The sequence below is a fragment of the Vulpes lagopus genome, chromosome 7 (genome assembly GCF_018345385.1).
Source record: "Vulpes lagopus strain Blue_001 chromosome 7, ASM1834538v1, whole genome shotgun sequence".
NCBI classification, from domain to species: domain Eukaryota; kingdom Metazoa; phylum Chordata; class Mammalia; order Carnivora; family Canidae; genus Vulpes; species Vulpes lagopus.
The window spans coordinates 65,975,781-65,989,211 of NC_054830.1; the positions used below are offsets into that span (position 1 = coordinate 65,975,781).

A 13,431-nucleotide genomic window follows, 5' to 3' on the forward strand; every position below is an offset into this window, starting at 1 on the left:
TAGGTTATGATTTAGTAGATATGGGGTAGGGCTGAAAATTTGCATTTCTAACAAGATATTGCTTACGTTAAGACCTACTATTATGTAATAAGGAATAAGATTATCTTAGGAAACCATAATTTAGCTTCTAAAAAACACTTCGTTAAAAAATTAGTAAAAAATACGTAATGCCTAAGAAATAAACTTATTTTCACAGTGATACAGCTCAAATCCAAATCCCCTCAGGATGTGGTAAATACAAAATTTCTTTTATAATCCTTACTAAAAGTTATTGTTCTTATTTAGCACTAGAACAAATTAGAAAAATATCTTTAAAAAATACATTAGAGACATATAAACATTCTTTATTCACAAAAAAAAATAGTAATTTATCCAATACTTTTCCTTGAAGTTAAAAATCAGACTTCAGGTTTGAACAAATTTAATACTTGCATTGAAAAACCAAAACACCCATTTATTGAAGGTCGGTGGTTGGTTTTCCACTGTCCTTCTCTTCCCTGATCAACCTCATAGTTTCCTGAATTTCAAAAACTAAAACTAATGAAGATGAAACATGACAATAGGGTTAATGTAATATGTCAACCTAAATTAGTTTCTGTAACTTCACAAAATCTTATTTTTTAGCTAATGGGAATGACAACAAGAAATTTAAAGGAGATAGACCTCCCTGTTCGCCTTCCCGTGTTCTTCATCTTCGCAAAATTCCAAGTGATGTCACCGAAGCAGAGGTCATATCATTAGGTCTACCATTTGGCAAAGTCACTAATCTTTTGATGTTGAAAGGAAAAAGCCAGGTATGTAATATTTAAAAATCGAACCACAGTGATTTCTCTGGGTATTAGTGTTAAAGATGACTTATTTTCTTGAACTGTTCTGTATTTCCTAAATTTCATTTTCTTTACATAGTTTTTTAAATAGAATTTTTTTATGTGTGACAGGAAACAACAAAAATATTAATTCAGTGACTTGTCCTTTTCTTCCTTAACAAAAAAACCTTTTATATTCTTAATTATAATAGAGTTCATGAAAATACCCTTTAATTATCAGAGAGGGGATATAAATTATACCTTATTTGGCAATTAAGGAATATTTAAGTTTTCCAAAATTTATATAGAAATATGTAGTATATTTTAGTTGTAGAATTAATATATAGCTTCTTTAATAATTCGAAAGGGACTGCTAGAAATTTTTCATTTCAGAAGTTAATATGCTTTTCTTAAGATGAATAAGGAATTGTGTTGAACAGTTGCCTGCTTTCTTGTTCCAGCTCAGACCCTACTAGGATGAATTCTTTATTATTTCTTCCCCAGTTTTTGATTGTCCTAAAAATCTTTTATACTGAACATTGCTGGTAAGAAGAGGACAACAAATTTAGGCCCTAGACCTTGTGTAGTACATTGTGATAAGTTCCATGTTCTTACTTAAAATTTTCATAAATAAGTTTAAGAAACATAAATGCACTTATAAATAGATGGATATGTGTTGGACATGAAAAAGACTGGATGATGTCTGATTTTGGCCCTTCAGTAAACTAAGTAAAATTCCCATTTAATTTAGATGAAGTTATTTAAATCTGGAGAGGTTAAATAACAGGTCTTACTATTCAGCTTTCGTTGTGTTTACACATTTATCTTACATCTTTTGGAGATAGTACATGTACTTGGATCTTTATTTTAACTCAGTTGTCACTATTGAGACTAGTATGCTTTGCGTGGTTTTAAAAGAGTCAAGGTGGGCAAGTCTAAAGGCTGTCAGATGTATCATGTGCATTATCATGTTTCATGTATTGTATCCTGTACATACTGTCAAATGGTTATGAAGGGCAGCGGACAACATCACACTTTGTCTTTGTCTCTACTATTGGTTCTGAATTTATAATTTATTTGTAGTGTTGTTATGTTAATTGCTTGTCTTTGGATCATAAATCCTGCTTAGAAAATATTTTGTTAGTAATATACTTTAATGAGAGAGTGTCATGTGAATCATTAGGACTACTTGTAGGTGTGATCTTCCCTATGGTACTTAGAGGTAGAGTGTTGAGGGCAGCATAGGGATATTTTCACCAGCCGTTCTCTGGGCAGTGACTTTTGTTTTTTTCTCCAACCCTTATAATGAAAATAGATTTCTCTGGATACTTTGGGAAAACCTAAATAATTCCTTTACTGGGGTCTATGTGGAGAAAGTTATTTTTATGTATCAATTTTTAGGTCATATATAATACTTTAAGGAAAAATTTTCTATAACAGGAATCATGTATTCCAAAGATGTTTGGCTTTTCCTTTGTGTGACTGTTAGACATTGAGTTTAGTTCTTTGCATTTATGAAGAAGTTTTCAGAAAGATACTCTTCCCACCATATAGTGAATATTATTAGTAAACAGTATACAAGTTCTTTGTTGAAAAGATGATTAAAAACCAAATAGGAAGAAGTACTGCTATAGCTGTTTTGGTTACCTTGATCATTTTTATCCTCGTAGAAAAACTAGTAAAAGTATATTACTAATACACTTGGATGGTGGTTTTAAATTGCATTGTGGATATTTATTCCTTGAAAATAGTGGAATTTTATCTCTTGTGGATTAATTAATGATATTTGATCACTGTCATGTGGTTAACAGTACTACTTCATAGAATATTGTTGGTTCTGTTAAAGCATTTAATTGGTTCAGTTGTGACACTTGATTGATGTAGTTTAGCATCATACTTAACATTTGTCAAGTTAATATTCATTATTGGAGTATTTGCCAAATAGAAACACTTAGCAAGGGATCCCTGGGTGGCGCAGTGGTTTGGCGCTTGCCTTTGGCCCAGGGCGTGATCCTGGAGACCCGGGATCGAATCCCACATCAGGCTCCCGGTGCATGGAGCCTGCTTCTCCCTCTGCCTATGTCTCTGCCTCTCTCTCTCTCTCTCTCTCTCTCTCTGTGACTATCATAAATAAATAAAAATTAAAAAAAAAAAAAAAGAAACACTTAGCAAGTAATATAATTATAAACAAATAGTTTGTTTTATAGATATTTCACATATGCTGTGTTCAGGAAATTTGTTAATAAATACATATTTTTATAAGTAAATTCTAAATGTTTTATGGATAATTTGAAGTGGTTACTGTACACTTGCTAATTGCATACTTTTTGTAGTGAAAAAGAATTGAATTGTCTAGAAATTTGATTGATTTGGATCAGGGGTTCTTCTTGCATTTTAAATTTTAGATGTCCTTACAGTAGTTTTGAGAGGTCAGAGTGGTTGTTAGTAGAGTTTTGACAGTCAGAAGAAGCCATATTTATAGAGTAAGACACAAGTCCCAAGGAACAACTTCTATCTCAGCTCTTCCTATATTATTTTTCAAATACCTGATATTAGTACACTGATTACAGATGTTAAAGATGAAATTCAGTTGAAATTCAGTTTTATTGGCTGACTTTATTCAGCAACTCATGAATTGGGCAGCATCTCATCTAGCAGATAGAAAGGAGCTGTGAGAGCAGTGCAAAACGAAAGACTTTTATAGGCAGAATAGGGTGGGACAAGGAAGTTACTAGTAGAGTGAATTGTTTCAGGCAAGTCACCTTCCTTTAGGGAATAGTGGGCGTCTGTCAGGCAGATGACCTCACTAGTGCTGGCCAGGTGATTCCAGATGGACTGGTTTAAGATTGCAATCTTGGGAGAGTTTGAAACTGTAATTGTTAGATATTAAGTCTTGGTTTGGTGACTTTGGCTTAGTACAGGTAACTTCATTTGGGGCCTGATGTGTCTCTATTTTTTAACACAGATCTCAAAAAAAGTCACTTGAAGGACTTAATACTGACTTAATGTAGAAAGTTCTTCCATTTCCCTAATATGAACAGTTGAGCCTTTGCACCTGAATGCTCTGTTTAATTCTATGATAAACTTTTTTTTTTTTTAAAGATTTTATTTATCTCATTTTATTCATGAGAGACATAGACACAGGCAGAGGGAGAAGCAGGCTCCCTTTGGGGAGCCCAATGCAGGACTCCATCCCAGGACTCTGGGACCACGCCCTGAGCCAAAGGCAGATGCTCAACCTCTGAGCCACCCAGGCGTTCCCAATTCTATCATAAACTTAATTGTATCATAAACAGCTGTTCAGTAAAAGGTGAAGGAGAGCAAATCATTATGCCCCCCATCTTTGAGAAGTTTTTATTTAGGAAAGAACTGTTAAATTCCAACCCCTGAAAGCATCCATTTACAATGCTGATGTTCACCTTTATTTTTGCCTTTTTAATTATTTCTAGGCTTTAGAAGAAACAGAAAAAAGAGGAAAACCAAAAGCCACATGAAATCATTCAGCTGGCAATTTCCCAGTCCCAACTTTTCAAATGTGTTTTCAGTTAACATCAATGATACACTTTGAAGCAAAAGTCTTTTCATAGTTCTTAGCTGTCTTTCAAAAACATGAGCTTTCACTTTTCTTTCTTGTGTTTATTGCAGGCTTTCTTAGAAATGGCTTCTGAGGAAGCTGCTGTTACTATGGTGAATTATTACACTCCTGTTACTCCTCACCTTCGAAGCCAGCCTGTTTTTATTCAGTATTCCAATCACAGAGAACTTAAGACTGACAATCTACCTAATCAAGCTGTAAGTATTTTTTTTTAAGCTGTAAGTATTAAAGGCATTTTAAAAATTAGTTACAAGAACACATGGTATAATACCTTAAAAATAATTTTCTGTTTTTTGGCGGGGGGTGGAATGTGATTTCCTTCATGTTAGGATGCCTTATTAGTAAAGATTGTGTATGTAAAATCTTACCTGAAGGCTTACGTAGTGCCATTTAGAAATATGTTTGACGTTATGGAGTTAGTTTTCCCTTGAAACTTTTCATGAGTAAAAGGAAAGAAAAAATTATGTTCTTATCTATCTCTTAAAATTTCAGATCTAAAAGGAACTTTTTACAGATACATAAGAAAGACATTAATAATTTGAATGAGAAAAAAATAATTTGAATGAGGCTTCTATTGTAATGTTAAATAACTGAACCTAACATTCATTAAATGATTTTTGACTCTTCTAGATGAATGTGGAATGTAAAATATCAACATCTCTAACCTCATTTTTTCAGTTTTTATTTTGATAGAATTCATGTTGGCTGTTTTTGTGTTTCTCCAGGTTGATGTGTAGTAGCTAAAATAGTAATTTGAAGTTACTTAAGGATAGAAAAATTGATCCACAAAGCAGGAAAGAGGTTTTCTTATTATGTTAAGAGCAAGTTTGGCCCCTTTGCTCTTGCCCTAGGCAAAAGAACTCTTTCAACTCTTTGATTCTGTTGAAAGTCATTATGATGCAAGCTACTGAATGTAAATTATAGTTTTCCACATTTTTTTTTTTATTTTTTATTATTTTTTTTTTTTTAGTTTTCCACATTTTTAAAACAATAACTTTTCCTGTGCAAAATCCTTAACTTGTTCTAAGAGATATTAATGGTATATAATAGCTTATATAAACTTAGTAAATGCGATGATAGATATTTAATTTTTTAGATATTAGACTTTTTAAAATGAAAAACTGACTTAGAAATTCTAAATAGCATACACTCTTATAGTAAAACATTCAAACAATCCAGAACAGTAAAAATAATAACAAAAACAACATTGAATAACAAAACAGTTATCCAGAGATAGCTAATTAACATTTTGCTAATTGTTTGGTGTGTAGCCCTTCTTTCTATTCAGGTGTATTATTGTCTATGTATATGATTTTACATCAGTGGAATCCTAATGTTTTGGAAGCTGTTATTTTTTCTGTATAATATATCATAGATGTTGTTTCGTGGCAGCAAAAGTAGAATAACTTCATGATTTTTAAATGAATGAGTAATACTCCTTTCTATAAAATAGCCATAATCTGTCAATGTCTTGTTAATAGACACTGAAGTTGTTTCCAATTTTATTCTTTTACAAATAAGATTGTAGCAACATTCTTATATCTTAGCACAATTGCAATGTTTTCTTATTAGTTTACATTTGTGGCCTCAAAATTGCTGAGACTAAGCATATGCATATTTTATATTTTGATATATGATTGCTTTTTTTAAGAATATGTTTTACTTATTAGATTGCCACTGATAATATGTGAGCAAACAGTTTTATTGTCATCTTTGTTAATATTCTAGGTGAGAAAGTACATTTTACCACTTACTCAATATTTATTTAATAACTTACAGATCAGGATTTTAATCTGATTAAAATTTTATCAGGTTAAATAAAATTAATACAACTTTGTATTAATTGTTAATACAATTTTCCCCCATTTTTAAAGCTGTGGTAAAATATATATAACATAAAACTTACCATTTTAACCATTGATAAGTGTGGTTCAGCAGCATTAAGTACATTCACATTGTGTAATCCATCACTAGTATCTATATCCAGAATTCCCTCAACTTCTCCAACTGTAACTCTGTACCCTAAATGCTAATATCTTATTCCCTCACTCCTCTAGCCTCTGGCATTCATTCTGCTTTCTGTCACTGTGAGTTTTGTTTGCTAATACACTTTTAAAACTGTTTTTATACAATAGTCAAGTCTCAAGATTATGTTATGATTTCTGATTTTGATACCATGCTCGTAAAAAGCTAGCATAGCAATATTTAAAAACTTTTTTCACCTATTTCTTCTCATACTTTTATGTTTTAGCTGTTTTTATTTTAATTTAAATTTTTGGTTTTATTAGAAATATTTTGGAGTTGGAGAGTGAGGATAGGATTTGGTCTTTTTTTTCTAACTCCCAGTGACCAGTTTCTCCCTTACTGTTTTTATTTATTTTTTAATAACTCATTTATTATCCACACATGGGAAACTATCCTTTGTCATGTTGTAGTTTTCCATACACCTGCTTTTCCCTACTTATAATATGCATATATACACTTTCTAGACAGACGTTCACATTCTGCTTGCATGGCCCTGATATACCCTCATGGGTGGGCTTCTCACTCTGCGTCTAATACAGACTACTTTTTGGATTCCATTCTGTTCCATTCTTGTTTCCATGTCTGTAGGACAAATGTCTCCAGTACTGATACATTGAATAGGGAGGGCAAAGCCCTATTCTTTACTCTTTCTTTTCAGCCATTAAATAGTTACTATATTTTTAAAATTTATTTATTCATTTGTTTATTTTTTTAAGTAGGCTATACACTTAGCATGGAACCTAATGCAGGTCTTGAACTCAGAGTTGAGATCAAAACCTGAGCCAAAATCAAGAATTGAACATTTAACCAACTGAACCATCCAGGCACCCCCAACTAGTTCCATATAGAATAGAACTTTTTTGATAACTCCTCCCCACCCCAGTAACTGAATTGGGTTTTTATAGATTAATTTGAAGATAATTAACATATTTATGTTGCTGTCTGATTCTTTGGAGGAAAAAGTTATATTTTGTTTCCTGTCTTCATTAGAGTTTTAAATTTTCTTTCATATAAGTCATGGAAGTTTTCTTGTTAGTTTGATTCCTAAATATGTTAGTATAAGTCTTGAAGAAGAAATAAATAATTTAATAAAACTCTTAAAGAAATGGATTATTCTGAAGGGAAACTGTGAGAAATCCCAGTTGCTTGGCAACCAGAGCCAGCTGAAATGACCTAGTTTATTCTTAGATAGCCTTGATTTCTTCCCAGTGCCCTTTCCATTTTGTTACTTTTGTGCAGTTTTTATGCACTGATGTTTGATAAATATAATTTTTATTTTAAAAGTGCTACACCAAAACTGAAGTCAGAATTGAAAGTACCTGTTTGCATATATAAAATATATCAAATGTTTTTTTTTCTGATAGGTCCAGGAAACTGATAAATTACTGTTTCATTATCTTTTGTTCTCTCAATAGCAAGATAACCCAAAACATGCACATAACTTCTTTTCCAGCCTATAGACATACTTGGCAGAGGGTCAGATGAATACCAAATATTTTTATCCTTTTATTTAAACTAAAATTAGAGCTAAAAGATTTAGATCATATTTTGAGGGACACCATTTGAGAAATGGTTGTATTAATTATAGTCGTTACGGTATAGACAGTTTTTTTTTTTAATCTTGTGGTTGGACATTTATAAATCTGCAAAGAAATAATCATAGAAGTATTTTCCTTAAAAAGGCTGTACTAAAATATCATCAAACTGTACACTTAAGAATTGTGCATTTTATTGTATGTTCATTTCCATCTCAATTTTATTTTTTTAATCTTTTAAAGATTTTATTTATTTGTAAAAGAGAGCACCTGTGCCATGCACACAGGAGAGCAGGACCAGAGGGGGAGGGCAGAGTGGGAAGCAGTCTCCCCATTGAGCAGGGAGCCCAATGTGGGGCTCAGTCCCAGGACCTAGGGATCTTGACCTGAGCCAAAGGCAGATGCTTAGCCAACTGAGCCACCCAGGTGCCCCTCCATCCTAGTTTTAGAACTTTTTCACATTATCCAGGCATATTTAAATTTCATATGAAGTATATTTGGCCTCCCTGACCATGATAAAATATTGGTTGATTTTTCCAATCATGCTACTGCTGTTTCCTTTGTTAATAATTATTACAACTATTCCAGAAAGACTGTTTGCAAAATACTTAAAAATTAGGGGCACCACTGAGCAGGGAGCCTGCTTCTCCCTCTCCTTCTGCTGCTCCCCCTGCTTGTACTCCCTCTGTCAAATAAATGAAGTCTTTTTTTTTTTTTTTTTAGACATTGAAACTGTAGAGTTACTTAAAACTCTGTCTTCTTTCCAGGTATTATTTTCTCAAATTTTTGTTGTCAAAAGCATTTCTTGCATGCCTCCTACCCGAGACTTTTGTACTCAGTGCTCTGTGAAGTACTAATGCAGAATATATTGAGAACTCTAGAATGATTAGGGCAGTATAAACCACTTATATTTCTCCACTGTGGTATCCCACATGCCAAAGGGGAAGAGTGAAGGAAGAGAAACTACAACAAGAATAGTAATACTGGTAGCAATTAGCAGATATGTAGAATTGTATAATAAAAATGATTAGTAGAATGATTGATGGCATAATGAAGTTAAGTCAGTGAAGTTAAGTTTATTTTTGGTTATACAGGCTTACTTTTATAAAGATTTAATCATCCTAATCTAAGAGAAAAAAGAACTGTTATTCCACTTAGAACCTCTCTGTGGTGCTGTTTTTCCCTAGACAATTTAGAGTTGTGTTCAGTAGGGTAGCTGCTAGCTACATGTAGCTAAGTTTAAATACATTTAAAAAATAAAAAATGTAGGTTACCTGGCTGGCTCAGTCCGAAGAGCATGTGACTCTTGATCTCAGGATTGTGAGTTCAAGTCACACATATAGGGTGTGGAGCTTACTAAAAACAAATAAACCTTAAAAAAAGAAAAATTTGGTGCCTCAGTTGTACATGGCCCTTTTTTTTTTTTTTTTTTTAATTTATGATAGTCACAGAGAGAGAGAGAGGGGCAGAGACACGGGCAGAGGGAGAGAGGGAGAAGCAGGCTCCATGCACCAGGAGCCCGATGTGGGATTCGATCCTGGGTCTCCAGGATCGCGCCCTGGGCCAAAGGCAGGCGCCAAACCTCTGCGCCACCCAGGGATCCCGGCCCTTTTTAAGTGCTTATTAGCCACATGTGGCTAGTCATTGTCTTATAGGACAGTGTAGATATTGAACATTTCCATCTTCAGAGGAAACTGTTGGGCAGCACTATTTGTTTATCTTCCATGTCTGTAATTACCTTTGTTGTGTGTATATATGTGTGAGGGACAGAGAGTTATAAAGACTACTTTAATATTCTTGGCTGCTAGTTCTAACTTCTGTATCAGTTCTGGATCAGTTTTCAAACTTGAAAGCATAGAACCCTTTTTCCAAATAAACTCTTCCTGGGATTCTGGTACAAAATAGATGAGATAAACTGCTGTGTTTGAAACAAGATTCGAGTGCTCAGTATTCCATATACATGACTGTTTTATAAAGAGTATAATTTTGAAAACCAATGGTATAAAAATTTCAAATTATTATTCATATACTGTTCTCAAAGATGATGATTCTTTGGAAACTGGATGTTGGGCAGTTTGTATATTACCTGCTATTTAAAAATCTATATGGCCTAAAAATGCTGTTAAAAGGTATTAAAAAAGAGTTGTACAGGGGTGTCTGGGTGGCTCAGTTGGTTAAAGTCTCTGCCTTTGGCTCCGGTCATGATCCTGGGGTCCTGAGATTGAGCCCCAAATCAGGCTCCCTGGTCAGCAAGGAGTTTGTTTCTCCCTCTCACCCTGACCCCCCATTCATGTGTATGCACTTTCTCTCTAATAAATAAGTATAATCTTAAAAAAGGTATATAAGTATAAAAATGGAAGTTAAATAACTGTAAAAGTTATTTTAAAGAAAGTAAAAGCTAGCAGTTTTCAGAAAGATACTTATTTTCATGTTATTTATCATAGCATAATGTTGGAAAACTAACTCTATTAGAGGGATGATATAATAAAGTAAAAATTTAAATCATGAAAACAGCACAAGAAATGTTAATTTAAAATAATATACAGAGTACTCTGATCTTTAAAATTGGAAGTGAATACAGTATGTAAAAAAGGATTTGTTTCTTGTGGGTTTTTTTTTTTAATTTTTCATTTTGTGGCACAAGCATTTGACTATCACCATTCTTAAACAATGAGTTTAATGGAACAAGAGATTGATGAAAACTTGCTTTTAACTTCATTAAAATGCTTAATTCATTAACCATGCCTTTTCCCCTTTAATTATTCCTTTTTTCACCCACTTCATTTCTTAAATAATTGTTTTAAATTTTGAGATACAATATTAGAAAAGAGTTGGTAGATATAATGTAAGTTTTTTATTTCTTCTGGCATTTATGAATAGGTTGCTAATCTGGTCTGTCTTCATTGTGTAATACTTTGTGTGCATTTCCTATTGTTAAGGACATTCTCCTATACAACCAAAATATAGGGGTCAAAATTAGGAAATTGGCATTGATATATTATTTCCCTTCAGACCTCAGTCCCCAGTCAAGTTTTGCCCATCATCTCAATAATGTTTGTTAGAGCAAAACATTTAGAATCACATGTTCTGTTTAGAAGTCCTGTCTTTTAGTATTCTTTACTCTGAAACAGTTCTTCAGTTTCTCTTTGACTTTTGCGACCTTGATTTGATACTTTTGATAATTATGGGCAACCTGTCTTCTAAGACTTCCCTCAGTTTGAGTTCATCTGGTATTTCCTTGTGATTGCATTTAGTGTATATAGCTTTGATAGGAACATAATAGAAGTAATGTTCTTTTTTTCTCATTGCATCCTATCAGGTGGCACATAGTATCAATTTGTTCCATTACTGATGTGCTCTTGGATTCCACGATTAGAATCATGTTTGGCTTCTTCACTGTAAAGTTATAACTTACAAAGGGGGAAAGAGGAATATTTGGGGAGAAGGTTCTTTAAGGCAGTGTAAATATGTTACTCCTTGTCAACTGTCAATTTGTATCAGTATGGACTTAAGGTTTCTTATTTTGTTTGGTGGATTATTACTTGTTAACAATCACTATTTTGATTCTCAAACTGTCCTGTATTTGGCCATTGGGAGCCCCTTCAGGCTGTCTTCTATGTCCTTTTGGCATGTTTTCATAATTCTTTGAATACATCTTTGCATCTGATAAAAAAGAAAAAACCTACAGAAACAAAAAAGTTTACATACTCATTTTGTGCTTTCTTTGCTCCAGCTCTAGAACTAATTATTTTTTAGGGTACTCTAGTTCCTTTTAGTGGAGCATGCTATTTAGAAACTTGTCTGCTAAATGATATCTTGCCATTTGCAACAACTTGGATGGATCTAGAGGATATTATGCTAAGTGAAATAAGTCAGAGAAAGACAAATATATTATTTACTTACATGGGGACTGTTAAAAAATAAAACATGAAAAACAAAAAACAAACTCTTAAATACAGAGAGCAAACTGCTGGTTACCCCAGCAGGAGGTAGATAAGGGAGTTGGTAAAATAGGTGAAGGGGGTTAAGAAGTACAAACTCCCAATTATAAAATAAATAAGTCATGTAGATGAAAAGTACAGCATAGGGAATATAGTCAATAATACTGTACTAGTGTTGTATGGTGACTACACTTGTGGTAAGCCATCTGAAATTAATACAGTATTTTGTATGTCGGCTAGACTTGAACAACAACAAAAATAACAAAAATAAAAAGAGTAGACCTTTTCAGGAGTCTGACAGAAGCAGGGTTCAGAATTGTTTCTGAGACATTTTCAGATTTCGTCAAGCAGATTGTGTTCAAGTGCACTGTTCACACTCTTCTGTGTGACTCCAGAGAAATCATGTAGCCTGAGAGTGTTTTCTCATCTAAATAATGGGAATAATAATAGTATATACCTTGGGGCATTTGGGTGGCTTAGTTGGTTAAGTGCCTGACTTGGGTTCATGTCACCATGTTGGGGTCCTGGGATCAAGCCCCATGTTGGGCTCCCTGCTCAAGAGGAAGTCTGCTTCTCCCTCTACCCCTGATCCTGCACACACACACACACACACACACACACTCTCTCTCTCTCAAATAAATTAAATCTTTAAAAAAAAGTTCATATCTTACAGGTTGTGAGAACTGAAGAGATATTTGTATAGATAGTACTTGGAATGGTGCCTGCACATAGTGCTCTGTAAATGTTTAAATATCTTTTTGCTAAAGAAAAGAAAAGAAGCTTGTCTGCCTACCCCTGCTTGGGCTCTTACAGCCCATGCTGGGCTTCCCTGCTATTAATTTACCTCTTTACCCCCATTCAGGCCCTCATGGACCTGCTCTTCATTCTGCTTGGACTGTCTTCACTATATTAGTCCACACCATGTGTACCCTTTCCTGACTCTCTGTGGGCTCTGACACTCCTACTCAGGCTGTTCTCCTCTGGTTGTCTTTCTTATCCACCTCATATTCCTCAGGTTCTGATGTCTAGCAGTGAGCCACCCCCACACATAGATACCTTTTATACCTTGTTTGGGCTCAGATTCCTCTTGCCAGGCAGCCCTACCACATAGATGTTCTCCTAATATTGCTCAGGCTCTGATGCTTATGGCAGGATGTCTTTCTATAGGGATACATTCCTAACCCCCCTCTGAACCACCATAGCTCCTCTCTTCCATATTTGCATCTATCATATGCCACCCAAAGGTTTTAGAACTCAGTTGTTCAGGGAGGTAAAAAAGAAGAGGGATTCGAGTGGTTTTTAAGTCATCTTTAATGTTACTTTTACATTTTTTTTCTTACTGTCATTTAAAAATTAAGAAATAAAGTGACTCCTGGGTGACTCAGTCTGTTGAGCATCTGGCTCTTGATTTTGGTTTTGGTCATGATACCAGGGTCATGGGATCAAGCCCCATGTTGGCTTTGTGCTCATTGTGGAGTCTTGCTGGGATTCTTTCTCTCCCTCTCCCTCTCCCTCTCCCTCTGGCCCCT

General features: G+C 34.0%; 1 protein-coding gene across 11 annotated transcripts in view; it reads left to right on the plus strand.

Moving 5' to 3' along the window:
* Positions 1 to 13,431, plus strand: part of PTBP3 (polypyrimidine tract binding protein 3) — a 129,453-nt gene that overhangs the window by 58,104 nt on the left and 57,918 nt on the right. For all 11 annotated transcript variants that reach the window (XM_041761214.1, XM_041761212.1, XM_041761213.1 and 8 more), the window contains 2 exons: positions 625 to 794; positions 4,452 to 4,598. In XM_041761214.1, the coding sequence (XP_041617148.1) occupies positions 625 to 794; positions 4,452 to 4,598 (317 nt within the window). The remainder of the gene's footprint in view (positions 1 to 624; positions 795 to 4,451; positions 4,599 to 13,431) is intronic.